At 46.1% G+C, this 27,813-nt stretch overlaps 2 protein-coding genes across 3 annotated transcripts; one reads left to right on the top strand and one right to left on the bottom strand.

Moving 5' to 3' along the window:
• Window positions 1-1,096: 1,096 nt before the first annotated feature.
• Window positions 1,097-9,570, top strand: MAFK (MAF bZIP transcription factor K). Its single transcript, XM_070954910.1, has 3 exons — window positions 1,097-1,176; window positions 4,379-4,458; window positions 5,952-9,570. The coding sequence occupies exons 1-3, from the start codon at window positions 1,110-1,112 to the stop codon at window positions 6,384-6,386; spliced, it is 582 nt and encodes a 193-aa protein (XP_070811011.1). The 5' UTR covers window positions 1,097-1,109; the 3' UTR covers window positions 6,387-9,570.
• A 2,084-nt stretch (window positions 9,571-11,654) lies between these two features.
• Window positions 11,655-27,269, bottom strand: TMEM184A (transmembrane protein 184A). Of its 2 annotated transcripts, none has more exons than XM_070954909.1 (9): window positions 27,255-27,269; window positions 18,812-19,066; window positions 17,606-17,771; window positions 17,042-17,132; window positions 16,467-16,542; window positions 15,883-15,974; window positions 15,607-15,776; window positions 15,140-15,337; window positions 11,655-14,120 (listed from the first exon to the last, which is right to left on the bottom strand). In XM_070954909.1, the coding sequence occupies exons 2-9, from the start codon at window positions 19,064-19,066 to the stop codon at window positions 13,873-13,875; spliced, it is 1,296 nt and encodes a 431-aa protein (XP_070811010.1). In that variant the 5' UTR covers window positions 27,255-27,269; the 3' UTR covers window positions 11,655-13,872. The 2 variants fall into 2 exon arrangements, with proteins under 2 accessions (XP_070811010.1, XP_070811009.1); XM_070954908.1 differs by lacking the exon at window positions 27,255-27,269 and adding an exon at window positions 22,501-22,720 and having other exon boundaries at window positions 18,812-19,069.
• Between the last annotated feature and the right edge of the window lie 544 nt (window positions 27,270-27,813).

Raw genomic sequence — 27,813 nt, 5'->3', positions numbered from 1 at the left:
GAAGCTCAGAAACAAGAACACTATAGCAGGGGTCTCCAACCTTGGCAACTTGAAGAATTCTGGGAGTTGAAGTCAGCCAGGCTTCAAGTTGCCAAGGTTGGAGACCCCTGCACTATAGAATACTATAGAAATATTTGTTAAGTGGAATAGAAATAAATAATACAAAGGAGAGCTAATGCTTTGTGTTGTCCCGAAGGCAATCACATTCTTTCAGACTGGCCTTATTGAATGCTACCTGTAGATATTTCTATTTCGGGGCAAAATTTTGAGTAGATTTTGCTAGCAGGTAGAGCAAAAAAGCATCCATCAAGCTCAGTGTGTTAAAATTGCAACAGGTGGGACCCAAGGCAGGAGACCGTTGTCCAAAGACCCTAGAAATGTGAACAAATGGGGTGGGATCGTGGGAGGGGGGGGAAGCACAGGAACTCAATCTGCATTAGTGGCACTTTTCTCCCGGACACCGAGTGTGTTTACACACCATCTTTTCCCATTGGTTGGGTGGTTACATTGCGGGGAGAGCCAGGCCTTTGAAGATTTCCCTGGTCAAAGATCAGGAGGAATTTTTTTTGTTTTGTTTTAATGCTTGGGGATGGGATAGGGCCCGAATTTTGCTTCATTTTCTCCCCCCCCCCTTTTAACTTATTTATTTTTCAACGTGTTTTTGAAGTTCCCTTTTCTGGCACAACCGCCAAGTCCGGTGGAGGAGGGTGGAGGAGCGTCTTGCCTTTTGCCTTCTAGGGGTTGGGGAGGGGGGAGGGCCGGGGCGGGCAGGCCGACCAGGGGGAGGAGAAGGAAGTGTTGCTGGCTCTCTGGGAATGCGAGCTGTTCCCCCACTCTGTAAACAGCTGGTGACTCATTGCATAGCTATGGCACTGGAGCGATGCGTATGCTAAGCCATGCTGCGTGTGTGCGCCTACCCCAGGATAGGGAAGAACGGTGTCCACCCGCCTGGCTCTTGGAAAGGATTCCCGGAGAGACCCCTGCCCGTCCACCCCCCTGCCCTGCACCCTGGCCTCGGCTGCCTGCAGGTGCCTCCTTCCCCCCACCCCCCCGAGGAGGGGTCCCAACCTTGAGCGGGCCCCTGGGACGCCCGGCAATCGCCTCCAAACATGAGGGCAGGAGAGGACAGCTGTAAAGGAATGAACAAGGGTCTGGGAAAAGCTTTGCAAGTCCAAGGTAATCCTTCTCTTGCTGCCCACCCCCCACTCCTCCTCCTCCTCCTCCTCCTCCTCTGCCTTGCTTCATCGTCTTTTCCCCGTTACGTGGCTACCTTGCAACTTTCGCACCTGGTGCCCCTGGCCCCAGGGCCCTCGGCTCCTTTGCAGGAAGCCAAGCATGGCGTGGCCACCTTTGCCCCCCCCCCCTTTCACCCTCCCCATGCTCCCAGGCTGTGCTTGCCCTGAATGACACCCTGCCGTGGTCCTTCCACGTGTGAAGTTCAGGCTGTTTGCATTCTAGGAAGTGCTGAGCAGCTCCAGGGAGCCGTGGGCATCCTGACAGTTTTCGGTGAACAAAAAACAACAACACACCTCTCTTGTCCTGCTTTGCCTTCCTTCTCTCTCTTCGCACAGGGTTTCTGCTGCATTCTCACTTCGCTCTGCCTGCCTGCTCCAAACCTTGGTTAAGAATCTGGGGTGGGGGGCTGGGTGGGGGGGGGGGAAGCTTCTGCTAGTTCTGTTTCTGTACAGTTAAGCTTTGAAAGTGAAACAAGCCACGATGGTAGAACGCTGCCCTGAGATCCTTTGGCTTGGTTTGGTGTGTGGGGAATGTGTGGGGACAAGGTTTCCTTTGCTTAGTAAGCAGAAAGGAGGCAGGTTCTCCCTTCTCGGATGGTTGTATTGTTTCTCTGTTTCTTTTTTAAAAAAAGTGGGGGGGGGGGGCGTTGCAGAGGCGTGGTGGGGCAGCTCTGAGGGGCCGAGGAGGAAGGGCTGGCCGAGGGGATGTCCGGTGCCCGTTAGAAAACTTGCCCCTCCACCTCCCAAGGCAAGAGCCACAGACACACACACACCCCCCGTTCCAGTTTTGCGCTCATCGTTTGAGGATGAGGATGGTGACTGGTGCTGATTGCCACAAGTCAAGCCAGGAGCCACTCGGGCTGAGCCAGCCAACAACAACCCCACTCCCCCATCCTCTCCCCCCCCTTTCTCTTTCTCCCCCCATGCATCCTAAAAGGCATGGATTTGTTGTCTCTCTCTGTCTCCCCCCCTCCTCCCCCTCCCCAATGCCTTTGCACAGAGATGACCCCAAGTCATGATTTGCTTTTGGGCTTCTCTTGTTTCCATGGTTACCATCTCAGGGTTGGCTACTTTCCCAAGGTCACCATAGCAACTATCGGAAGGAAATCATGCTTGGGATGCTTTGGCTAGATGTCGTCTTCTCCTTTTTTTAATTTTTTTTTATTTTTTATTTTTGGTAATGATTAGAACGCGTGACATTCCGTAGACGTGCATGGAGAACCAGGGTTTTCATTGCCACCAGCCCAGCCTTGTTTGCTTCTTGGACGGGTGGGTGGCAGCCCGGGGAGGGAAGACCCTCCTGTCCGACGGTCTCCCATGTCTGGCACTGCAGCCTCCCGGAGCCTGTGCTTCCTAGGCACGTCAGCTTTTCATGTTCGAGCCTGGCTGGTGTGGCCTAAGCTGGCGGGGAGAAGGAAGCCACTGTGATGTCACAGCTGCATTGCCCTCTCCATCGGTGAGGGCTCTCTGAAGCTGCTCCAAGGGTGTCATCCTTCTCTTCCTCCTCCTCCTCCTCCGTGCGGTGTGATGCAGGTGAAGGCTCTGCGCTGAAGTCTAGACAGTCGGTCTCGGAAGTAGTTGAGAGTACCTGAGGCGAGAGTGAAGGGCAGCCGGAGAGCGTGGAGGGGCATTGCTGCTGGGTCACTTCTCCCCGTGCTGGAAGACCAGAGGGGGCTCCTTCCTTCAGCCAGTGGGCTGAGACGATGCCAGCCCAGTAAGGAAAGGGGTGCCTTGTTTTCTCTGCTCATGAGAACCTCCCCCCCCTCCGCTTCATCCTCGCCTTCTCATCTGTCGATTCGTGCTGCCTTGCAAAGAACGGGTCGCTCAGCAGCTTAACAGGTGGGCCTGGGAAGAGGTAGGGGACTTTTCGGTCTTTGAGGAGCCAGGAAGAGAATGATGTTGGTGGGTTGTTTGTTTTTGCTTTTTTTTAACGACGGCATGGGATGAGGGTGAAGTTGGGGTTGGGTTTTGGAGGTGGCATTCTCCTGCTTTGGAGAAAAAAAGCACAGAAAGCAAACTTGGGGCTAGCTTTATAGAGGTTTGGAAAAAAGGGAAATTGGCTTTTTGGAGGGGCCGCTCAGAACGAACCGAAATCTCTGGATGAACTGAATTCTTCTGGATCCAGGAATTCCATCTCTTAAAACTCCGGGTCCGGGCGAGGGATCAAGATTCAAACGGCCATCTGTTTTCAAAGCCAGGATGAGGAAAGAGCCTTTCTGGGTGGCTGGTGGTTAAAATGTGCCGTTACGCTGGGAAGTCATCTGAGGACTCTAGGTTCAACAGTGTGGAAAGTCTAGCCTAGCTTGCGGTGTGAAAGTCAGGAAAGACTGGCCGAATAATTCTGGAGGATATGGGGAAAGCTTGGCAGAAATCTCATTAAACTCCTGCTGCCATCATTCCTCCTTTCTCTCTTCATTACGGCACCCCAGATGGGAGATAAGGAAGACTGGGAAGAAGCGTTATTCTCATAGAAGCTGCTTTTGAAAGAAAGAAACGCCGTCATTATTATGAGTTGGTTGATGAAGTCTCTTGCTTGTTTGCATCTTGTAATACAACAGTTCATTTAGTGACCACTCAAAGTCACAATGTCGCTGAAAAAAGTGACTTATGACTGTTTTTCCCACATAGCGACCACTGCAGCATCCCCATGGTCACGTGATCACAATTCAGACCCTTGGCAAAGGACTCATATTTATGACGGTCGCAGTGTCACGTGATCCCCTTTTGCGACCTCCTGACAAAGTTGATGGGGAAGCCAGATTCGCTTAGCAAACTGGGTGACTAACTTAACAACTACAACTTAACGATGGTGGCAAGAGAAGTCGTAGCATGGGGCACAACTCAGCAACCTAAATTTTGGGCTCCATTCTGGTCGTAAGTTGAGGACTACTGGTAGTCCTAATGGATGAGAACGTTCCTATGGAAGTCCAGGATCCTGAGACATTGGTGGTGGATTAAGTGGCTGGGGAGGTAAAGTTTAGAAGGCAGATTTTTTAAAACAGCAACCTCTAATAAACCTTGTGTGAAATAGCACTGCCAGGACAGGTGCCTGTCTCCGTTTGAACGAAAATGCATCATTCTTTTCTCTTGAGCTGATCCTTAGCCTGTTTTTTCTCTCCTTCTTTTCCCTCTTTTTTCTCCAGTTGCAATTTCTGAGCAATTCTGTCCAGGTGACTGTGTCCAGGTTATGACGACTAATCCAAAACCAAACAAAGCATTTAAGGTAAGGCTCAGATGGGGAGATATATATATATATATATATATATATATATATATATATATATATATATATATATATATATATATATATATATATATATTTAAAGTGGCATCTTCAGTGAACTGTTCAAGATGCCAACTCTTGGGTCCTCGCTGCCCTTGTCTATCCCTTTTCCAAAAGTCAGTCTGTGCCTCAAAAGTAAAATATGAGGGTGTCTATCATGAAGATGAAAAGCTTTATTTGGCCACCAGAAACCTCCTTCACTTTTAACAAAATCAAGATGTCTCTAACTCTGGCTTGGTTATACAAATACTCTAAACACAAATTCCTCATCAGAGAGTTGGGGTATTGTAATGTTACATGGGAATTACCTTGGAGACCCAGGAGGGGGAGAAAGAGATGCTACCTAAGAAAACAATTGGATAAGAGAGCGCAGAGCCCAGAGTTGCATAACGTGCGGGGAAAGAGACTCAGAAAAGAATCTCCCTAACTTTTCCGGCTGAAAAAGAGATGGCGGGAGATTCGTACTTTCTTACTTTCAAGATTCTGTTAACGTAGCCTTCTAATAAATTAAAATTAGCTCATGGGGTCATGTTTCCTGTCTGGTCTACAGAGGGTTGACAGTTGGCTACTTGTGCTAATTACAGAAGCAAGTCAGTTACGGAATAACATTAACTTCTTCAAAGTCATAATAACTGTAACGTTGAGTAATATCTTTATAAGTGAGGAGGAAGAGCCTTGGTGGCGCAGCTGTTAAAGTAGCACCAGCTGCCTACAATTACTGCGAGTTCAAATCTCACCAGGCTTAAGGTTGACTCAGCCTTCCATCCTTCCAAGGTAGGTAAAATGAGGACCCAGATTGTGGGGGCAATAAGCTGACTTTGTATTAAAAAAAAAAAAAGAACACCGCTTAGGGGGGGGCCCGAAAGCCCTACTAAGCAGGTATATACAAAAGTATGAAGGCTATTGCATTGTAAGCCGCCCTGAGTCTCCGGAGAAGGGCGGCATATAAATCGAACCAATAAATAATAATAAATAAATAAATAAATAAATAAATAAATAAATAAATAAATAAATAAATATTCCGAACGGAGGCTAAGAGGGTAATTACAGGCACAAAACAGCAGTTTTGAGTCAAAGACGGTTACTACATCTCACGGACATAAAAATGTTAAGTTCGGTTTTTGTTTCCTTTGGATTCCAACTCAGAATTCCCAAAATAGCAGAATTCGTTCCTACAGGTTGGTCTTGACAGTGAGCACCTTGAACAGCTGAACACCATGGAGTTTTTGGAGATGCTTTGGGGCTGCCCACACGAAATGCTTCCTAGTAGATGATCTGGTGGTCACGAAGGGGCAACCATGATCGGTAGAGCAGGGGCCTCCAACCTTGGCCACTTGAAGACTTATGGACTTCAAGTCCCAGAATTCCTCAGCCAGCGCATGCTCTGACCTAGTGTGACATAATCACGAGTTTTGTCCTGTTGGTGTTCTTAGGTCAAGGAGGAGTCAGGAGAAAACGCCCCGGTGCTGAGCGACGATGAACTCGTGTCGATGTCTGTGCGGGAGTTGAACCAGCACCTGCGAGGTCTCACCAAAGAGGAGGTGATTCGCTTGAAGCAACGGCGGCGGACACTCAAGAACCGGGGCTACGCGGCCAGCTGCCGGATCAAGCGGGTGACCCAGAAGGAGGAACTGGAGAGGCAGCGGGTGGAGCTGCAGCAGGAGGTGGAGAAGCTGGCTCGGGAGAACAGCAGCATGAAATTGGAGCTGGACGCCTTGCGCTCCAAGTACGAAGCCCTGCAGACCTTTGCCCGCACCGTGGCCCGCGGCCCCATCACCCCCACCAAAGTAGCCACCACCAGCGTGATCACCATTGTGAAGTCCACCGAAATCTCCTCCAGCTCCGTGCCGTTTTCGGCAGCATCGTAATGTCCAAGGAGGAGAGAGAACTGCCTGCCTGGCTAGAAGAGAGGACTTTGCAGAGCCCGCTTTCTCTCTCGAATCAGACGTCCGTCTTTTCCCCCCAAAAAAGGAGCCAGCCAGCCACGTAGCGGCAGACTCTTCGAAGGCAAATTGAACCCGGCTGCTTTTACCTCGTTCAGTAAGCCCTTCGGGGCTGAAATTGAAATTCCGTATCTAGCCCTGCAGAAATCCGAAGGAGGCGCCTTGCACAGCTCTTCCTTGTGGTCTCCTTTTTAAGTCCCAATCGACACGAGGTATCGAAGGATGTGTGTGCTAAATGAAAATTTCAAGTGGATAACATGGTAGAATCATCGAGCCATAGGAAAAAAAATATCTCTCTTCCTCTAGTTAGGAAAAAGAAACGGAAAAAGCAGCTCCTCCATAGCTACGGGTGATCACGATTTTGGAACAGTTACTGCATCCACATTTTCATAGCCCCAGGTTTTTTCTCTCCACATTCAGAAAGCCCTGGTGAGGGAATGTTCACCTCGCCGTCCAGTCCCTGGTGCTGCTCCGTCCCCGCTGGAGGTCCTTTTGGTCAGGGGTCCAGCAAAACGGAACAGCGTCTACAATGCAAAGATGTCACTGAAACTGCTTCCCATGATGTGCCTGTGAATTGGGTCTCCTTTTTGATGTGTTGGTGTGGCTTCCAAACAATACATTTTGGTCTGTGTCATCATCCAGGTTCTACAGTATCGTAGGTGGGGGGAGGAAATGGGAAACATACGGAGAGCAGGCAGTGTGGGGCTGGACTTGGTGGCTAGGTTGTGAGAGAGAAAAAAAGATAATTTGCCAGAAGAGGAACTTATGGGAAAGGATAGCGCTATAAAATGATGCCTTTGAATCAGCATGACTTAGAAACATGAAAGGTTTGCAAATCAAAGACATGCCGGGGAAAAAAAGTGGGGGGGATTTTTTTTGGACAAGGAAGATTCAAAAAGAAATATGAATTCAAGCCACAGCCTTATCCGTAATATTTCTGCTGCCGCTGCTCTCTTGTTTTGGTGCTCTGTAACATCAAGAGATGTCAAAAGTGAACACGCAGTAAAAAGCAGAAAGAATTAGGTCTAAACACCCACAGGGAATTGGGCTCCTCAAGATAACGCTCAGCAAGCTCAAAGATAACGAATTTCAGAGAGGAACACGGGAAGGTTTAAAAGTTGGTACTTTGGGGGAAGGGGGTGTTTTGGAGACAAGTTAAATTGGGACGTGGTTCTGAGAAATAGGGAGAAAATCAGAGCTCGTCACCAGGGCGAGAAGGAGGGACGTAGGCTGCTGTTTGTGTGTATGTGCAAAGAATGAGAAGTGCAGGTGTACTGAGTTTGCTCAGACGTGAGAAGGTTGTCCGTATGGAGAGCAGAGAAGAGAGAAAGCGGGTTTTGGATTTACGGAGAAGGCAGAGGAATGAAGGATGGTTAGAGTTGGGTCGCCAGTGAGGGCTGACAAAGAGAAGGGAAAGAAGGCTTGGAACTTGGAGTTGCGAGGCGAGTAAGTTGCCCTTTCAAAGTCCCTTTATGTGTCGTTTTGTAAGGTTTCTAGAGCAAAGGGGTTTCAGACTTCCAATCTGAGAACCGAAGCCTCAGATAAAGGTCCCTTCAGATGGGTCAGTAATAAAATTGCTGCCCCCTTCTGCTTAGCTGAAGCCAACCCACCAGAGATAAAATTCCAATTTTCTATTGGAAGCCGGGGATGCAACATTTACATGGTGGCACCGTCCAGTTGTTCTGCCTCACCCACATCATGTGGCGATCCAGGACTGATTCCTGTTGCCCAGGCGCCCTTACATGTTTGCATCCTCTGTCTTGTCAAACGCATCCCCTCTGTTGGGGTTGGATTTGAATTGGAGTCTTTGCTTCCGCAAATGCTAGCTTTTGTGGTGTTTTCTTGGGGTGTCTTAAAATTCCCACTTACGTTCCCTTGCAGCTAATACTGCAGGTAGATTGTGACCTCTCTTCTGTGGGTGCATACGTAATTGAAAGTAAATAAGGAAGAGTACGAAGGCCCTTAACCTCAGTGTAGGTGTTGGGGGTAACTGCATCCTGAGTGGAGTTACTAACACTGTGAATATAGCACTAGTGGTAGTTGGGTGCATGATCTTGTGTCACACCGTCAGCATATGCCAACTTCTTGGCACTTAATGCTCTTCTGTGCCATTTAGTAGTTTCGTGGTGAGGAGGGGGCTAATTTTGACTGCCAGATCAGGAAGAACGAGCAAAGCTAATGGCTGTGTGTCCACTTCGTTGGCTTCAGATTAACTCACATGTGAGGGTCTCCGTAGCCCTCTTGAAGACCAGTTAACGTCTGGCGTTTATCCCTGCTACTTTAGACTCCCTCACAAAAAGTTTGAGGAAGAAAACGAATTGAGTTGCTTTATGTTGTTTTTCTCTGAAAATGTCCTTTGGAACACCCTGGGTTCTCTGCAAGCTTCCTGAATCCTTAAAAGCAGAGGAAGGGGTTAGATTGCACTGTCTGAGTTTCAGAAAATAAATGCCAGTGGCCCAAGTGGGCATAAGAATGTCGGAAATGTCGGATCCTCTCCTCTCCCCTCCGCGGCCAGCTGGAAGCTGAGCTCTGGAAAACGAGGGCCGAGTTAACTGGGCTCCACAAAGATGGAATAAATGTTTAGAGGTGCCTTCCCCAACCTGATGTCCCCCCAAATACATCTCACTACAGCTCTCCTTGGCCCTTCTTCAACAAGGGCCACGATGTTCCTAGCTCCTGGTTGAAAGCTGAGGAAGACATGGACTATTGATGAAGGAAACTGCCCCGCCCATCTTAAATTATAACGATGCTCTTTCTGGATTGGCTGTGTGTTGATTGCCCTGCACCTCTTGACTCTAGCTTTGTTCCACCCCTTGCTACGCCGAGCTGAGGTTTCCCCTTCTCTCTGGTGTTGGATGGGCAACCCTTGGTCAGCTCCAGAAGTCTTCTGAGAAGTCTTCCCCTAGCTTGCCCATAGTTTTAGGAGATGGACAAGCAATAATGGACCTAGAAAGAATTCGATGGGAGGTATTCTGGCAACTGTAGACCCACTGAAATTCTTGAGTGTATCCAAGGGAGCTCCAACCAGAGCACCAGTTAACACCATTATGGTGGCCTTGAGTTGGTAAAAGCTACACGTGGGCTTATCCCTAGGGCAGAGGTCTTCAAACTTGGCAACTTTAAGACTTGTGGACTTCAACTCCCAGAATTCTCCAGCCAGAGAATTCTGGGAGTTGAAGTCCACAAGTCTTAAAGCTGCCAAGTTTGAAGACCTCTGCCCTAGAGAGTTGCACCATATTTTTTTTTCTACTGCGGTTAGGACCCCTCACACATTGACCAATCTCTCTGCACTTTCTTCCTAGCAGCTGCGGACTCCTCGGCCGCCCTTGTCATGTGGGTGGCGCGTTGGAAGGGGAAGCCAATGGCTGATCATGGGACGATGAGGCCGTTGCACAGGACGAGATGATAGTTGACCTAACCCTCTGGTAGGGGAAAACACCTCTAAAGCAAGGAGTCCTCTGGACCTCCAAGTGTAGCCATCTTTGCTGCTTTTTTTGGAGAACGGAGAGTCGCTTCTGTGGGGTAAAAGCATCTCCCCCCTCCCCCCCCTTGGGTTGGTGTCCATTTCCCTTGCAATCAGGCATCAGAAGGCTTAAATCAGAATTAAAAGCTGTTGATACCATAGTCATGGTAGGTAATCCATATTGGATATCAATTTAAGGGCCACTTGGAAATGTTTGAGAGACATATGCATATAGATACAGATATATGTGTGTGTGAGTGTGCGTGTATATATGGTTATATATACATACATACATATATATATAAATATATATAAAATAATTATATACATTTTACCATACAGGTTCTTTTTGTAAGAGATACGTGTAATATTGTTGGTTATCTTATTTAAATCTATCTACCAGTTTCCAAAAAAAAAAAAAAAAAAAAGGGACAGGAGGGACTTAAGAATTGGTGCTTGTTTTCTGTGCAGAGGTCTCCAGCCATGGCCACTTTTAAGACTTGTGGGCTTCTGGGAGTTGAAGTCATAAACTGGCCCAGGTTGGAGATGCTTGCGTTGATGGACGCTTGGAGCCTGGAAGTGTTTTTCTCTCCACAATTCCCCTTCCAGAAGGATGGAAGGACCGGAAAGGGAGTAGAACGCCCTGTCCATCACCCCAAGAAAGCCAGAGAGCAGATAATCTCCTTTCTTTCACCCTCCTCCTTTTTTTTTCCCCCCTGTCTTTAGGGACTCCTCTCACCACAAAGCTTTGGGAAGAAACACAACTCCGTGTTGTGTGCAAAACCACTGCCTCCTGTTAAAAATGCACATTTTTCTGTTTGTTTGTTTTTTTTAATGCCATTTTCGTTCAGCTGCCACTTCTCCCTTTCCTGCTTCTTAAATCCCTGGGAAGTTTTTTGGGGTGGGGTTTTTTGCGGGATCCCAATACTGTGGCTTCAAATTAGCGTTTTTCAAAGTTGACTGTTTTAAGATGGGGGGGGGACTTCACCTCCCAGAATCTCCCAGTCAGCCATGCTATGCTGGGGAATTCTGGGAGTTGAAGTCCACCCATCTTAAAGCGGCCGAATTTGAAAAACACTGATTTAAACGATGCTAATGTGGGGATAAAGGAAAGCTTCCTGGCGTACCATAAACTAGCATATTAGATGCAAACAATGTTTGGCACTTCTCTTAGATGCTAGGGTTTCTTTTTTTATTTATAAGCAGAGATTTAATTTTTCTTTTTTTAAAAAAAAAAAATCTCTCTCCCATGGATGATACAACTGAAAATTCTTCGGTTGGTTCAGCCTCTTGTCTCACAAGACACGTGATCATCCTTGGATAATTGAAAGCTGATTAACCTGGCTTACACATTAGCCTGGAAGGATGCATTTGGATACCAAAAATGCACAGCACACAAGTGATTTAACTCTCCCTGACGGAGGGAATTCTTTCCTTGTTTTTATTCCGATTGTATTTTTTTGTTTTAAGTTGCAAGCTGTCCAGAGTTGATTTGGAATTGCCTCTGTCAAATCAAATAAGGGATTGCATCTTAATGGTGTATGTAAAAACCAAAGCAAAGCACTCGCCTATATAAAAATCAGAGGAATTTAATTTTTTTTTAAAGAAAAGTTTTCTTGTAAGATGGCTTTCTTTTCTCTACCACCCCTCTTTTTTTCTTTTCTTTTTCTTTTCTTTTTGCGTTACTACATGCTTTGGAAATTTAGCATGTTTTTGTTGCTGTTGACTGATCCTAGTATTTCTCTCCTTGCATCATAAAATTATACTTTTAAAAAAAATCACATATATGGCTGCAGATCTGGACTGCCAAAAAAAAAAAAAAAACCCTCAGATGGCAGAAAAGAGTTTTATTTATCTCTTTTTTTCCCTCTCCTCTGGATTTTTGCAGCTCAGATCCAAAAGCTTTAATCACGAGACAGTTCCACTCTGTGGTTTCTGCAAACTTAATTTTGTTTCAGTATTTATTTTTGTGTTGCTTTTTTATTATGAAATAAATTATTGACATATCAAGTAATGTGGGGTGCCTGTCCCATGAGGCCTATGATGTCCGTCCGTCCGTCCGTGTGTTTGTCCAATCTATTTTCATTTGATACCCTCTTCCCCCCCTCCCCCCAATGTTAATTTATTGCTGTAAATTTGGAGCTGCAACCGTTGTGGCTTTTTGGTAACCTCTCCAATAAAGCATCTTCTGGTTTCAGATTGGATCTTGTCTGATCAGAGTCTTTGATAGTCAGGGGTCATATAAATTCAGTTTATTATTAGTAGTATTTCAAAGCTTGATCTAGTACGGGGGTTTCCAAACATGGCAACTTTTAAGACTGGTGGACTTCAGCTCCCAGAATTCCTCAGCCAGTATAGCCCACAAAGTTGCTAGGTTTGGAGACCCCTGATCTAGTACAGTATTTCTTTTTTCTAACTTGGCAGATTTTAAGAGGAGCGGACTCCAATTCCCAGCATCCCCCAGCCAGCATGCTTTATGATGAGTGGACTTCATGGTAGCAAGGGAATTCTGGGAGTTGAAGTCCACACCTTCTTAAGATGGCCCAAATCTAGCAGTAGTTTGCACCCTCTCTGGAGGGTGACATAGAGGGAGCATTTTAATACAATTTTGCAGGCAGCAATAAGTGTCACATCACTGTATCTGCCATTTAAAAAGTATCATAGGGTGATTATCAAATTGGTCAACATCCAGGCAACCATTTGCAGAAGGGAAGTAAAAATTTTGCTGTCTGTCTGAAGATGAAAGGCAGCCACAAATTCTGAGTTGTGCAAAACAAATCTCAAGGTTGCAGAAGACGAGAGAAACATGACATTCCTTGCATCAGGAAGGCTGAATTACAAATAGGAGCTGCATAGACCAAAGTTTTTCACTGCTTTTTAGCATTTGACAAGCCATAAAATCCTCTACCTTATTATATCAACGATGTGCTACTTTCTTTCTTTTCAGTTATGAACTATAGCACCAATGATGAACCACAGGCCATCCCAGATTCAACCCAAACGGCCATTGAATTGATGCGTTCTCTGACTGCCGCCAAGACTCTTGGAATACTCTCAAAAGTAAATTTGTCAGCGTTAGACAGCACTGGGAAAAAGTATTACAAATGTTTTTATAATTTAAATTTTTTTGAAATGTACAGATTGACATGCGATTCATAGCCATCCCAAAGGACCCTCCAGAAAGGAAGAAGTACATTATATCGACACATTCACACTTTCAACGTAATGCAATGCCTCTTCTTCCAAGATGAAGTCACAACTTCTCTGGCATCCAAGGTGAGTTCTAGGATCAGATCACCTTTGACAGCCTCGGTGCAATTTCATAAAGGAACCTGATGCTATAATTCCTCACCCTGCTGCAGCACCTCTTGTTGGAAAGAAGAAAAGTGTTTTTATTTCTCTGGGGCTCTGAGCTATTGATTCCCATCCCAGTGGATTGGATCCAAAAAAAAAAAAAGATAATGGGAATCCGGTTTCAATGGGATTGAGCTGCAATTGCTGAGTGAAAATGTTGATTTCATCTGATTTCGTCCATTCCTACATTGCCTTGTTCCTTCTCTGCCAATAATCAGTATTATCTCCATGCATTGGGAATGGGAGGAGCTGCGTCCATTGAGAAATTTTGTTTTTCTCAGGCTGCACCCAGGACCAACAATAAGTGCATCAGAAACTCCTGGTGTCAACTTGCACCCACCACACCTGGTGTTGCACCTGGTGTTTTTGCCACCCACCACAACAAATAAGAAGGGCAGATCTGGCTGTATTTAGGAAGTCAACCCTACATCTGGGGGGGGGGTTCTTCCCCCAATAGCCCACCGAGAACAAGAATGAGACGCCTCCGTTGCTTCGTTGGACAATGCAGTCTGATTCAATTGGCAGCTGCTGGGCTGGAGAGAGGCGAGAAGACCTCTCGAAACCGCTAACCCTTCCTTCCTTCCAGGCGCCTCTTCACAACTCGTCGTCGGAGACAATGAGCATCCGTTTCTCAAGACTCTTTGTCTTCTTGCTCTGCGAGGCCTCCGCCGGAGGACTCACGTGGCCATTCTGTCCAAGCCCGCCTTCCGTCTCCTGCATGGATTGCTGTGTGTATTGTTGGTAGGTTGGGGAAAAATTGTGGATGGCGTCTTGGACAATATCTTGAGGGCTCATCGTTTCCTTCAGCCCGCTGGAAATGCTTTGCAATGGGGCCAGGCGTGCTAGAAGATAAAGGGAAGAGACCAGAAGAGAATCAATGGACCAGCAGACTTTTGTTGTTGTTGTTGTCGTCCTTCAAGCAAGCCACTAAGAAGTCAGTTTACCTGCACAAACCAGTCTGCCAGGGAGGTGGAACCCAATAGTGATTGAAGGCACCAGGGAGAAGAAAAATAAATTTGCCTTGACGATTTTCAACAGGTCAGTTATTTTCTTGCTGAAGGGTCATCTCCCAACTCTTTGAAACTTTCTCGTTTCTCTTGAGTTTGTTTGGAGCTGAACTTGTCTCTGCAGGTGGCCTGAGGTCCATGGCTACTATTTTTCATTGTACTGAAATATCCCTAACTGCATCATGCCCCAGAATGGCCAGGCCTCATAAGAGAGAACGCCCCACTTTAACGGATGTGTAGGAAACTAAGGAGGCCCTTGGCTGTTGGGGAGAGAATCTTATAATAGAAGCAGGCCATTCCCAGCCCCATGCTTTGAGGGTCTTCTCCCTAAATAAGCTAGAACATACTCCCAACATTGTTCGTTTTTACTACTTTACTTGGAAAGATACTGGGGGGGAAAATGTTTTTTAATCGAATTTGAGAAATGGAAGGGAAATAAACACAGAATTCTTGCTCATTGGCCCTAGGAACAAGACACCAGGTGACCTTTCTGCTTGCTCACCCCCTCCTGAGCCTCCCTCTGAACTGCAGCCCCTGCTCTTCCACTTCCAAAGCCCCTGAGTCCCTGCACCGATTGGCTGGATGCGAATTGTCCTGGGAGGCCAAAAGCCCGACGTGAACTGAACTTCGACGAATGGGACCCGGCTAAGGGACTGGGACAGAGGGGCCGGGCCAATGTGCCGGGGAGAAAGACGGGGCATGTCAGCCGAGGAGAAAAGTTAGTGGCAAATAACGCAGAGGCGAAAACCTTAAGGTGAAACAGGCAAGGCGAAGAGACCGAGACGAAAAGTCCTAGACCCCCCTGCCTACCTTCTGTATAACTGAAAGGAGCAGGTTCCCTTGAATCAAGTTACCTGTGGCGCTTTCCTTTTTCTCTTGGTACACCTGGCAGGTGAAAGCGTAACGGAGAGCAATGGAAGCAAACAGCATTTCAATGCAGATGATGAAGTTCTGGTAGCCGGCCGCAACAGTGCCGGCTCCCACCGCTTTCCCGTCAATGATCTGAACTTCTGGGATGACCCCACATTTCTCCAAGATGGCCAGGAGCATCCCTGCAAAATAGGAGTGGTTGCAAAACATGAGCAAGGGTTCCCAAGTGGATTTCCCACCGTTTCCAGGAAATGTCTGAAGGAACCTACGTAATTGTCCCATGCCAGAATTCATCAGAATTACAAGATCCCACCGAGAGGTTTTCGGGGGGGGTTTAATACTGACAAATTGAGTTTGCCCGGGAGGGTGAAAGAATTAATAGAGAACTTAGGTCTCCTATTCCAGGCCTTCAGCCCTCCCCACCCGCATGACAGGAAGTAGAGCGACTCGCCTTGCCAAAAGGAGAGGAAGATGACCGCCTTGATGGTGAGAAACTTCAGGACTGGCTCAAAAGGTCTCAGGAAATCCATGGTGGCGAAGTAGAAGAGGAAGAGGGCGTAGAGGGCCAGGCTGACCGAGAAGTTGTAGATGATGGAGATGTAGAGGTATCCACTGTGGATGCTGGGAAACAAAGCGTCGAAAGAGGCAGAATTCCTCGTTAGGAAGCATTCCCTTTCCAAGCCTGTCACAGTTTCCCCTTTTTCCTCCCCGTCCCTTCCATTCTCACTTGAAATCGCCATCGTGGTACTTCCCAAATGCTTGGAGAACGATGGTGAGGATGGCCATGACTGGTTTGATGATGCAGAACTGCAGGGTGGCCTAGAAGGAAGCCAAGAAACGGCTCCATTGAAACCACCCAGCTTCTGTGCCTCCGTTGTCACCTAATCCCTTAATCCAGACTTCAGGGTTTGGGTCCAATCTAGGATGGGCAACCTGAGATCCCCCCACAAACACTCCAATCTACCACGGCTTCCACAAACACCCTCATCACCCATGGCTGTCACTAGGAGTGATGAAATCTGGTTGGGTGTCCAGCAACCAGGAAAGCAACAGATTCTCCCATGCTAAGATCGCATTTCCACAGCCTGAGCGTCTGGGCAACGACTGTCTCCAATTTCCCTCTATGCCTATAAAGGCAGGAGAAATGCAGATATTTCACACAACAGAGAACCTGCAACGTTTTTGTCTGGGAAAAATTAACTGAAACAAGTTTTGGGGGAGGAATAAATAAAGATAATGGCCTCCCTGGAAGTACCATGAATGACGGAGAACTGATCAGCTGCAGCTCTTATTCTATGAAATGTTCCTCACCTGCTTGCAGAAGCGAAGAAACCCGATGGAGTAAGACATCCCTCGGAGACAGCAAGTTCCGTAGAGACAACTAGAACTAAGAAAAAGCGGATCCATCAATCAGCCCAAGCATGGGGCCTTAAGGCTATATCAGTGATGGCTAACCTTTTTGCCGTCGTGTGCCAAAAGCAGGCGGAGTGTGAGGGGGTCGTGTGCGTGTGTGCCCACACCCATAATTCAATGCACCCCACCCCGCCCATGTGTGCGTAACCACCGCGTTCCCCCCGCTTTTGGCACACGGTGGGCCCGGTAGGCCTGATTTTCATCATCCCCAGGCTCCAGAGTCTTTCTAGGAGCCTGGGGAGGGCAAAAACAGCCTTCCCTATCCCACCCCCGGAGGCCCTCCGGAGGCCGGAAACAGCCCGAAAATCCTCCAGAACTGAACTAGGGCAACAGTTGCGTGCCTACTGATATGGCTCTACGTGCCACCTGTGACACGCATGCCATAAGTTCGCCATCACGGGGCTATATGCTGGGTGTGAAATACTCCCAACTGTAAACAAAAGTGAGATATACATTAGCTATGGTCAACTTACACAATGGGCTTCCCTCGGATTTCCGCCATGATGGTACTTTCTCCTCCAAGATATTCAAAGCAGAGGCTGAGGAAGCTGTAAATCACAAAGGCTTCAAAAAAAGGGGGGGAGGGGAGAGATAATTTATTAGAAAGTCTCATCCAGCTGGCTTTCATGGCTAAAGTGGGACTAGAATTCACTGTCTCCTAGTGATTGGCCCAAAGTCACCCAGTTGGCTTCCATACCTTAGGCGGGACTAGAACTCACAGCCTCCTGGCTTCTAGACCAGCACCTTAACCACCACACCAAACTGGCTCTCAAACATACACAGAACTCAATACGAAGGCGGAAATCGTGACCAATTTCCACCAGATTTTAAATAGGACTGCCTTTCATCCATGCGTGTCTTAAGTCCCTGCAAATAGGCTGTCCTTCCTAGCCACACACTGGAAGAAGGATTGTGTAAAACGTTGCCTTTGAACTTGGACCCTTCGGCTCAGTTTATGACTGAATGCCAACCTCCGCACCACGCCCACATATCCGGGGTACTAAGTTCTCCAGAGACAGCCGCGAATCCCAGCTCACCTTCGTAACAGTCCCGCACCGAGTCAAAGTAAACATAGTACTGATGGCTGCCGATTAGCAGGAGGCTAAGCCATGAATCGAAGGCATAAATGGGGACAATAAAAAGAATCCGGATGATGTAACGCTGCTCATTGGGAATGGTGTAATTTTTCAGGTGCAAGAAGATCTGAAAGGAGAGAGAAAAAGAAGGGAAGACGCACAACACAGGATCAGAGGCAGCGTTTCCAGCCAGAAAAACCTACAGAGCCAGTAAGGATCAATGTGCTGTAGCTATTTTTGTGGGGATGTGGCTGCCTGTATTTGTCTCGTCCAAAGACCATCTTAAGACCAGCCAAAGAGAGTTTTTGGAGCTGGAGGACATAAATACCACACATATCTGCTTGTGTGGCCTTCAACCTGGAATTAATCCCAAAGGTGCTTTTTCAAGAGGCAACTGGACTTTCTGGTTTTTCTTCAGAGATGTTTGCTGAAGCAGAGCTGAAGAAGCTTCTTGGATGAGAAGTGAAATGTCTTCAAAGAAAAACCAGAAAATCCAGTTGCCTCTTGAAAAAAACACCTTTGGGACAACCATGACCTAGATGACTGAGAATCTCCATAGACCTTGAAGAAGTTCTGAAGAAGGACTGAGAATCTCCATAGACACAACCTGGCATTAGGTGAAGCTTCAGGTCTCCCAAAGCTGCTGGCTTCTAAGGAGCCATGGGAAATCTGGCCTTCCAAAAATGCTTCAGCCAGTACGGTCGGTGGTGAGATACTAGGAGTGACCGTTCTGTAACTTCCTTCCTCTCTGGGTGGAAACCACAAGTGAACAAGCAGCCAGCAATGATAAGAGGATTAGATCTTGCCAGGGGGGCGATGGAAATGACTTCCCCCATTTTTCTATAAAATAATCAGAATTGAAAAACAATAAAATATCCTAGGCTAATATTGGCAGGCCTATAAAGACTTCTCTCCAGAGAAAACCCTACTAAACTCAGAAGGCTGAGCTGCCTCACTTGGTAAGAAGCTACAGAGAAGTTCTACCACAATAGCCTTGTCCGATGGCACAGGAAGCAAGACTCCACATAACCTGATCAAACAGCCATGGCTTCTGACAATCTTCCCCCAAATTGATGCCCTGCACATCTGGACTATCCCCCTCTCCCATCTTGCACAGCCACCTGGAAAGACGGAGTCCCAACAGGCCCGTGCAGCGCTACCACCCACCTGGTGGAAAGTAAGGATCAGGGCCGTCCAGACAAAGAGTCCTGAGATGGCTTTTGCCGTGGAAGTGGTCAAAAAGAGGGGTTGGGTCTCCTGGGAGTGATTCTGATCAGCCCTCAGCTGGGAACCGTCCTCAACAATTAAATGGCTGGAGACCATCGGCGAAGAGAAGAAATGGAATGAGGTAGCCACCATGCTGGAAGTCAGGAGCTTTTCCGGGGCGGGAGAAGACTGGTTGGCGTGTATCGTGGTATTCATCTGCTGGAGAGGAGGGAGCAAAGGTGAATGTATTAGGGAGGAGAACCGCACGAGGAAAACTGTCCTGATTGGGAGGAAAGATCAAGGTGAATTGCTGAAGAGAAGCAGATTATTCATCATATCCTTGTACGTTCTTCTGTCAGGCTCAAGTGATCAGGGACAAGGAGTCGATCTCTTGTGGCTGCGCAAGACCTCCAAACTGATGACGTGTTTTACCCCGCCCTCGGGCCCAGCCTGCTCATCTCCTACATCCTTTTTTTCATCTCTTTTGACCCCCACCTGCTAGCGTCCTCTCCCTTCTCCAAGGAGTTCCATGGGGCAGTTCCAGCCTACGGGGGGCAGGCTGGTCCAAAAGAGATTCAACAAGCAAACTTCGCCAGCAAGAAAGAATTCACATCCCAACAAATGAAAGCCCACTCAAACTGGATGCTAAGTGACTTTGATCACCCTCCTACATATAGCGAATTTCTTGGCTTTGAGTGACGGATATGGATAGCCCTCACGATTGCAGAAGTAACAGCTGGAAGCTTTAAAATTATCCTGTCATCCAAGAAAAAAACATGTCTGGCAAAGATTTGAAGAATCCGACATCTTTGCCTTGTTAGAATACTTCGCCCATCTGATTAGCAAGTGCTGGATTATATTTGCTTTAGCTGAAACACTCCTATTTGCATCCTGTTTTTCTCTCTGTGGAGAGGGCTTTAACATACAGTATCTACCTTTAATACTCTGAGCAAAACACAGCGAATATTTTACACACAGCCTACTGTAGCTACCGATGATGCAGCTGCTTTAAAGAGCCACAGACAAAGACTCCAAAGCATTGCAGAGCCTTGACAGTTACATTAACAGTACACCATGTATTTTAAATTAGAAAGTCATACGTTGCTCAAAAGTTTAGTAATTGCTGTTATATTTCCTAATTGTTGAGGTTAAAAGGGGGTGGGAGGGAGAAACCTCCTCTTCCTAGTTTCTATTCGACAGAATAGAAACTACAATTTATTTATTTTTTTTGACTTGAGAGAACCCACACAAAGATAATCCAGTGACTATTAGAAGCACCAGAGTCTTTTCAACTCTGCACCTCTCATTTCTCTTCTTAATGCTGGGAACTCTTTGTTTGCAAACTCCAAGCAAAGCAAAATAATAATGTGTCCAAGCTTCCAGGACTAAATGGGGGTGGAGCTTTGTACATTCTGGGATATTCTGGACCTCTTTCCTAGCATCCAACTAATAATATACTTGTATTTTTAGGGAGGGTGTCCAGAGGGCCCCCTGAGTTGTCACGTTTCCCTCTTTAGCTATCCATGCCTTGCATTTCTCCCACCTTCTATTCTAGGCATTAAGACATACATATACACACACTCAATTTTTTTCCCCCAAGAAAGGCATTCATTACAAAAATAACTTTTATGATAGACAACTAAGCAACTAAGGATAAAGACCAGCTGCTTCATTTTATTAATCTTTGCTTAGTTGAGCTGTAGTAAATTCTGCCCCCCATCTTAGCTGGCCAATGACATCAGCCCCCTATATAGACATTCTGTAAATCTGAATAAATCTTTTCGCAAGAGGCTTAGGGTTACTACGCCATCTGCTTTTTTCAGCCCAAACACAGCCCCAAGGTATCACTCCTTCTCCCCAAACAATCCTATTTTTTTCTAACCTTTCCCAGTGTCAACTGTCCCTACATTTCACTTTAGGAAAGCATTAGAATAGAATAGCTTTTTATAACGATTCTGTAAGAAAAACAAACTGGATCACTTGAGTTTTGAGGCTGCAATCTTGCACAGATCTAGAAAAAGTTGCACCATTAGGACATTTCCCCATCCAGTGATTGCACTATAAATCTGGAAAGATTTGTGTGACTAAAAGTATTTTGAAAAGAAAAGGACACTAAGACAGGGGTCTCCAACCTTGGCAACTTTAAGACTTGTGGACTTCAACTCGGGAGTTGAAGTCCACAAGTCTTAAAGTTGCCAAGGTTGGAGACCCCTGCTCTAAGATATTCCCTTGGAAAAGATAAATGTAAAGATTCCCCTCGCACATATGTGCTAGTCGTTCCTGACTCTAGGGGACGGTGCTCATCTCCATTTCAAAGCCAAAGAGCCAGCGCTGTCCAAAGATGTCTCCATGGTCATGTGGCCGGCATGACTCAACGCCAAAGGCCCAAGGAACACTATTCCCTTCCCACCAAAGGTGGTCCCTATTTTTCTACTTGCATTTTTTACATGCTTTCAAACTACTAGGTTGGCAGAAGCTGGGACAAGTAACAGGAGCTAACCCCGTTACTCGGCACCAGGGATTTGAACCGCTGAACTGCCAACCTTTCGATCGACAAGCTCAGCATCTTAGCCACTGAGCCACCGCTTCCCTTATTCCCTTGGAAAACCTCAACCTAATTTTCTTCTCGTTGCAAGGATGGCAAATTTCTTCCTGAAAAGACACGCCAGTACTACTACTGTTTTAAGTCACCTGCCCCATTTTAAGGGCTTCTATTAAAAATAATTACATTTTTAATAAAGGGGCAAAGGCAACTTTTTTAATTAAAAAGTTGCCTCATTTCCCTACAGCATAAGAGTGATGAGATCAAGCTGTTAGGAGCCAATTATGGCGTATCTGTAATTAAGAAATGCTTTGGTTAAGATTCATTTATTCATCCTAGAATCTAAAAGACAAAAGGAGCCCCATTCTCAACTCAAGGCAGGAAACAATTAAAACATCCCAGTCCAGCTTCTGTCTGAATATATACTATAAAGATGGATCAGCCCATGACTGAGTAAGGGGCTATTGAGTTAACCTGATGACATCACCACTACTCAAATCTCTTCATAGTTTCTTCCTTAATTAAGATTATCATAAATACAAATGAAGAGAAAGATAGAGAAGGAAAGAAAGAAAGAGAAAGAAAGAAAGAAAAAAAGTAAGTGTAGGATAAAGGGGGGAAAGAAAAAAAGCATTGACTTCCAACTTTTTTTTCAATGCAGTAAAGTACAAAATAAAATTACAGCTTCAACTTTTTACTTTTACATACTTAGTATTTCTGTACCAACATATTAATCAGCAGATCCTAGAGTCAATATTTTTGAATGTTTCAAGCACAAATTTCAAAGTGATTTCCAGGTAGAAACAAAAGTAGATAGATTATCTCCGATTAAAACAGTTCGTTTTGCCATCTCTGCTAGCCATCCTTTTTATTCTTTTTCATATTATTCTTTTTTTAAATTTAATTCCCAACATTTAATTTGGCTTCAATGCAAGTGACATGATGACCCTAGTAAACTTTGTCATTTCAACCGATGAAAGCAATCGCTTGTCTTAAAAAAAGAGAAAGGCCTTTTCTGGGCCAGTTGAAATATCCATCACCTCCCTTACTTACAACCTTCTCCCTTTTTGCTTTGCCAATTAACCCAAGTTTTTAGATGTTCCGTTACCTATTCGATGGATCCAGGCTTCTAGCGTTCTTGCCAAACCGAAGAACAGGTTGATAAATTGGCACTCTCGTGAGCTTTCCAGACACACAAATCTTTGTTATGAGTCCACCAGCTTTATTGATGTCCTTTTCAGCTGCTGGGAGAAAACTCTCCAGGGCCGGATACATGCTTACTCACCCCCGTGTGGTAGACGATGCAAGCGTTTCAGTGGTCTTGTGCTTACAAGTACACAGGAGCCTAAAAATACACCTCTCCCTACTCCTAGGAGGAGGGAAGGAGAAGCAGAGGGTGGAGGGATTCAAGGATCTGAGGAGCAACTCCAGCTGATAGGTGGGTGGTTGATTGGTTGGTTGAGCAGTTCCTCAACCAAAAGAGGAGCTCAACCCCGGTAACCACAACATTGGACGATGCAATGAGTTTATGCAGATTATTCCAGCCATCAGCTGACCACCAGAGTCCTCCCCAGGCTCAGATGTCCCTGTTCAGTCAACACTTGGCTCTTCTCTGACCATTGGAGAGCCTGCCAAGGAGGGAGCTTTGGAGCAAGGTACACGCTGGTACTATCACAACATCAAACATTAACCAGCCTGTGAAGAAGCTGGTAGGCAAGGAAAGGAAGTCGCAAGAGGCCCAGATAGCGTTCCCTTCTTCCTTGTTTGCTTTCCAAGAACACAGAGTAGTCCTACCCAGCTGGGAAAGACCTGAAAGCTACTTTAAAAGAATAAATAACCCAAAGAGACCCACGCTAGAAGAAGTGGACGGAGAAAGATCGAAGCTTTTAAATATAGTAATAACTTTATTGTCATTGTACGTGTATACACAGTATACCCATACAATGAAATTATAAGTTGTGAAGTCCCCAGAAGATCCTCTGCCTTTTCTGCTATTAAAAAGGATTCTTATCTGTTCCCCTGAATCCAGGAGATTCTAAGGGAGCCCAGACCACGAAACCCATCTGGATAAAGAGAACTTATCAAATTTGCCTGGGAGAAACACGAGCAATTCTTGAACGTGTCAACTGGATCTCAGGAGTTCCCTTTGGAAGAACAAAAAACGGTCCAGCAAGCTTCAGCCTAGCAGCTCAAAAGCAGCCTCTACAAACTTCCCTGTAATATTTTTCTTAAATCACAACCGGGCGCCGGCTCACTCATTCGCAACCGCTTTGCTTACCCACGATCTCAGTTGTGGCCGTAACTCGAGGACTTCCTGTATTCTGGACATTATTCTCGCCGCCAAGGTAGCCACGCCGCCTGTGCCAAGGCGGGGAGGAATTTCGGAGGAGCGTGCATCGCTCGCCTTGGCTCTCGTGGCCCCACCAAACCTGTTGTGTTGCTTTTCGCCAACCTGCGTGGCCCGACACGAGAGCCCGCTCAGCCGGTGCTGAGCCTTGGAAGCCCAGCAACCGCTTCTCACCTACTGTCAGCCGGATTCTTCCCCCGTGAGCAAAGCAGGTGGGGCTGAACTCCACCCAGGGCCTCTGTTTATTCGGAGCGATGGGCTGAGCTTACTGGCCAGACAAGCCAGCTCAGCTCAACTTGCTTTAGCCTGGGGCAGGGCTGATGTTTTAGCCCCTCCTTGCTTAATCAGCGGCAAGCAAACTCTTCAAGGGTTTTCTGTGGGGCGGGCAAGAGACTGGCTGGCCTCTCGGAGCCCTTAACCCGGATTCCTGTAGGCTAATATAAAAACCCTCCTTCCGGTTGGCTCAAATGGGTCCTGTGGTTTTCTTGGATCAACAGCAGCACGATATAATTTGCAGGGACTGTTGCTGGGAATCTGTATTTCCCATCCTAGATAACAGGAGAGGGTGAGTTCTAGTCCTGTCTTAAGCAATGAAGCCAGCGAGGTAACCTTAGACTAATCACCAGCAGACAGTGAGTTCTAGTCCTATCTTAAGCAATGAAGCCAGCAAGATAACCGTAGACCAATCACCAGGAGACAGTGAGTTCTAGTCCTGTCTTAAGCAATGAAGCCACTTGATGACCTTAGAGACTGATCACCATGAGATGGTAAGTTCTAGTCCCACCATAGGCATGAAACCCAGCTGGGTGACTTTGGGCCAATCAGCAGGAGACGGGGAATTCTAGTCCCACCTTGGGCAGGAAAGCCGGCTAGGTGACTTTGGGCCAGCCACTCTCTCTCAGCCCAACCCACCTCACAAGATTGTTGTTGTAGAGGAGGAAGTGTTTGATATGTTTGCTGCCTGAGTTACTTGTAAAATAATAATGAAGGCGGGATATAAACAAACAAAATTCTAAGATATTCTAGAGGCCTCCCTTTCAAGTGTTAACTCGGTCCAATCTGGTTTGACTTCTAAAATCAAACAAGTGCCTGCTAAGCTCCAGATTTCAGGGCCCTTCCTCTTTAACTACACAACTACACAAAAATTTTGGGATTTCTTTGCTGGATTTCAAACTACTTTGCTAATGCCGAGGTCCTTGGGGGAAAAAAGCTCTGTTTGAAATAGTTGGGGTTTAACATTTGAATTAAGCCCATTAGGATTGCAAGGACAAAACCTTTTGGGCAAAATCAGGCTGGCTAAAATTATATATATATAATTCACTGATACGGAGATATGGAGGATCCCGGACCTGCGCACGTTTCATCGTGTTCTCAAAACTTTTTTATTTCAGCAGGCTGGCCTGGCCTAACTCTCCTCTTTTAAATTTTTAATTCGTGATTTTATAAATTGGGTGTTTTAATCTGTGTTTCGGCCAAAATATTTAATAATTTTAAGGGATTTTTTAATATTTGTATTATCTGTATTTTATGTTGGCTGTTCACTGCCCTGAGTCCTTTGGGAGTAGGGCGGTATAGAAATTTGATTAATAAATAAATAAAGAAATAATAAAGAAAGAAATAAAGGGAGACTAGTATAGATCTATTTCAAGCTATTTAGCTCTCATCAGCTAGCCATATATATAATATAAATATAAATATAAATTTGGTATAAAATGCTTTGTCGTGAATGCGACTGCTTGAGGGCTCCTGGATTGGAGCTGAAAGGCGAAAGGGAAGCAGTATGCTCCCTCCCACATGCTGGGGTAGACCAGGTGCCTCAGGAGACTTTGCAACATGATCTCCAACATCACAGTTACACAGAAGTAACTGCTATCAGTCCCCACTGGGCTTGCGCTCAGGTAAGGGCAGCCGAAGGTGCATGAAATTTTCCCTTTGATTGAATTTTCCAAAGCCTTTCTGTGGAACTTCAAAACAATGCTTTTTTTTTTTTTTCATTTGACCGTATCAGAATTAAATTAAATCTACAGGAATGCAGAGGTGGACAGACGTCACTTAATGTAAATATTTGCTCTTTTGTCCAGAGGGCACAGAATCAGAAGTCTGAATTCAGAATATTGGGATTCAGTCTAATGCCATAATCCTCAGTCCTTGTTTGGGACATCCCTTATCAAACTCAGAGTAATTTACTTGACTCAAGTCTATTGTGAGAAGGCAGACGCTGGGATTATTTTATCTTTCAGACTGATCTGCTGCTAGATTCATTCCGTAGGCCATTCTTTAATTGTAAAAACTTGGCCAGGGTCCTTAACACCATATTCTTATGCATGTCTACATGGTACAGTTTTTTAAATATATATATAGTGACTCTGGGCAACCCATATAACAAAAAAAATTGAGTTAAAAATGGGATGCGAAGCCTGTCCTCTGTTTATGTTGGCATCTGAGATTTTAAAGTTGCAACAACCCTTTATGTGACTTGGTCCACAGACTGTGCTTCAAAACAACTGTAGGTCTGAAACAGGAGTGACACCCAATCTATAAACTGGATTGAGCTCGGCTGGATGGGTGACTTCTACCTGAGTCTCACATCTGTCCGTATTAAAAGTCCTTGGCTTTTTTTGTAAGGAATAATACTTTTTTTAAAAAAAAAAAATTACTGTGCCTTACTTGCCCTCTTGGTAGCAAGATAGGCAGCTTAAAATGTTAAATCTCTCTCTCTCTCTTTTTCTATCTCTGTATCATCTATCACTGTCTGTCTGTCTGTCTGTCTGTCTGTCTGTCTGTCTACAGTATCTATCTAGCTATCTAGCTATCATCTATCTCTCAATCATTTATCTATCTCTCAATCATCTATCTATATCTATCTCTCATCTATCTCTCAATCATCTATCATCTATCTCTCAATCATCTTATCTATCTCTCAATCATCTATCTATCTCTATCTCTCAATCATCTATCTCTCATCTATCTATCAATCATCTATCTCTCATCTATCTATCAATCATCTATCTATCTATCTATCTATCATCTATCTATCTATCTATCTATCTATCTATCTATCTATCTATCTATCATCTATCTCTCAATCCTATCTATCTATCTATCTATCTATCTATCTATCTATCTATCTATCTATCTATCTATCTCATCTATCTATCTCTCATCTATCAATCATCTATCTATCAATCATCTATCTCTTATCTATCTATCAATCATCTATCTCTCATCTATCTATCTATCTCATCTATCTATCTATCTATCTCTCATCTATCAATCATCTATCTATCTATCTATCTATCTATCTATCTATCTATGTATCTTTCTCTCTCTCTTCCTTAAAAGAGCCTGCAGTACTTTTTCAAACGGCCTCATTCTGTCCTCCGTGTTAAGAAGACCCGCTTCTCTCTTCGTGGTCAACGCCCACCCTCTAGTAATCAACCAGAGAAGCTAAAAATAAAAAGATCCATTCAAACTTTCAAACAAACCTTGGAAAATCGGAACGCAGACCTGCTTACCTCGGTCCTGGAGCTCCGTTGACCTCCGTGGTTCTGAAAAGCAGATCAGGCTGGTGGGAGTCTTCGCTGGGTGGGCGAAGTTACCTTACACTTCCTACGCGGTTGCTGCCAGACCGATACAAATTCGATTTAAGGCTCTTGCTCGCCTGACCCAACCCAACCCAACCCGCCGCCAACCTCGCCCCGTTTCCCGGCTTCGCTCCCTCCACCGACCCCACCGGACGTCCCGGTCCCAAACCAAGCCTGGAACTCACCTGCCTGGCATCCCGAAGCCGGCCGGCGAAGGGTGCGAAAGTTGCGGCCGTCGATTCCTCTTCTTCACTGGGCGGGGGGAACCCCGAGATCTGCGCCGGGAGGTTTTGCGCGAGTTCCCGTGCTTCCCTCGGGCCGGAGCGCCTCGCAATGCCAACTTCTCCTCCCTGCCCCCACTTGGCTACCTACCTACCTGCGCTACCTGCCCGATCTCCGGCCCAGGAAGCGGCCGTCCCACCTGGCGCGCCGCCCGGCCGCTTCCTCCTGGCTTTCTCAGCCGGCTGCCCGGCAGCACCTTCCCCGGAGA

This window comes from Pituophis catenifer, unplaced genomic scaffold, assembly GCF_029215685.1.
Source record: "Pituophis catenifer annectens isolate HBS135680 unplaced genomic scaffold, rPitCat1.0.hap2 SCAF_16, whole genome shotgun sequence".
NCBI classification, from domain to species: Eukaryota; Metazoa; Chordata; class Lepidosauria; order Squamata; family Colubridae; genus Pituophis; species Pituophis catenifer.
Note: the sequence above shows the minus strand (reverse complement) of the source record. Positions and strands in the feature narration are given on the sequence as shown.

What these genes read in the sequence shown, in the direction of transcription:
- MAFK (XM_070954910.1), top strand. Translation starts at nt 1,110, where the DNA reads ATGAGGGCAGGAGAGGACAGCTGTAAAGGAATGAACAAGGGTCTGGGA. An exon ending in AAAAGCTTTGCAAGTCCAAG is followed by an intron (nt 1,177 to 4,378) that starts GTAATCCTTCTC and finishes TTTTTTCTCCAG; the next exon opens with TTGCAATTTCTGAGCAATTC. An exon ending in AACCAAACAAAGCATTTAAG is followed by an intron (nt 4,459 to 5,951) that starts GTAAGGCTCAGA and finishes TGGTGTTCTTAG; the next exon opens with GTCAAGGAGGAGTCAGGAGA.
- TMEM184A (XM_070954909.1), bottom strand. Translation starts at nt 19,066, where the DNA reads ATGAATACCACGATACACGCCAACCAGTCTTCTCCCGCCCCGGAAAAG. An exon ending in GGTGCGGGACTGTTACGAAG is followed by an intron (nt 17,133 to 17,605) that starts GTGAGCTGGGAT and finishes CTTTTTTTGAAG; the next exon opens with CCTTTGTGATTTACAGCTTC. An exon ending in ATCCGAGGGAAGCCCATTGT is followed by an intron (nt 16,543 to 17,041) that starts GTAAGTTGACCA and finishes GCTTTTTCTTAG; the next exon opens with TTCTAGTTGTCTCTACGGAA.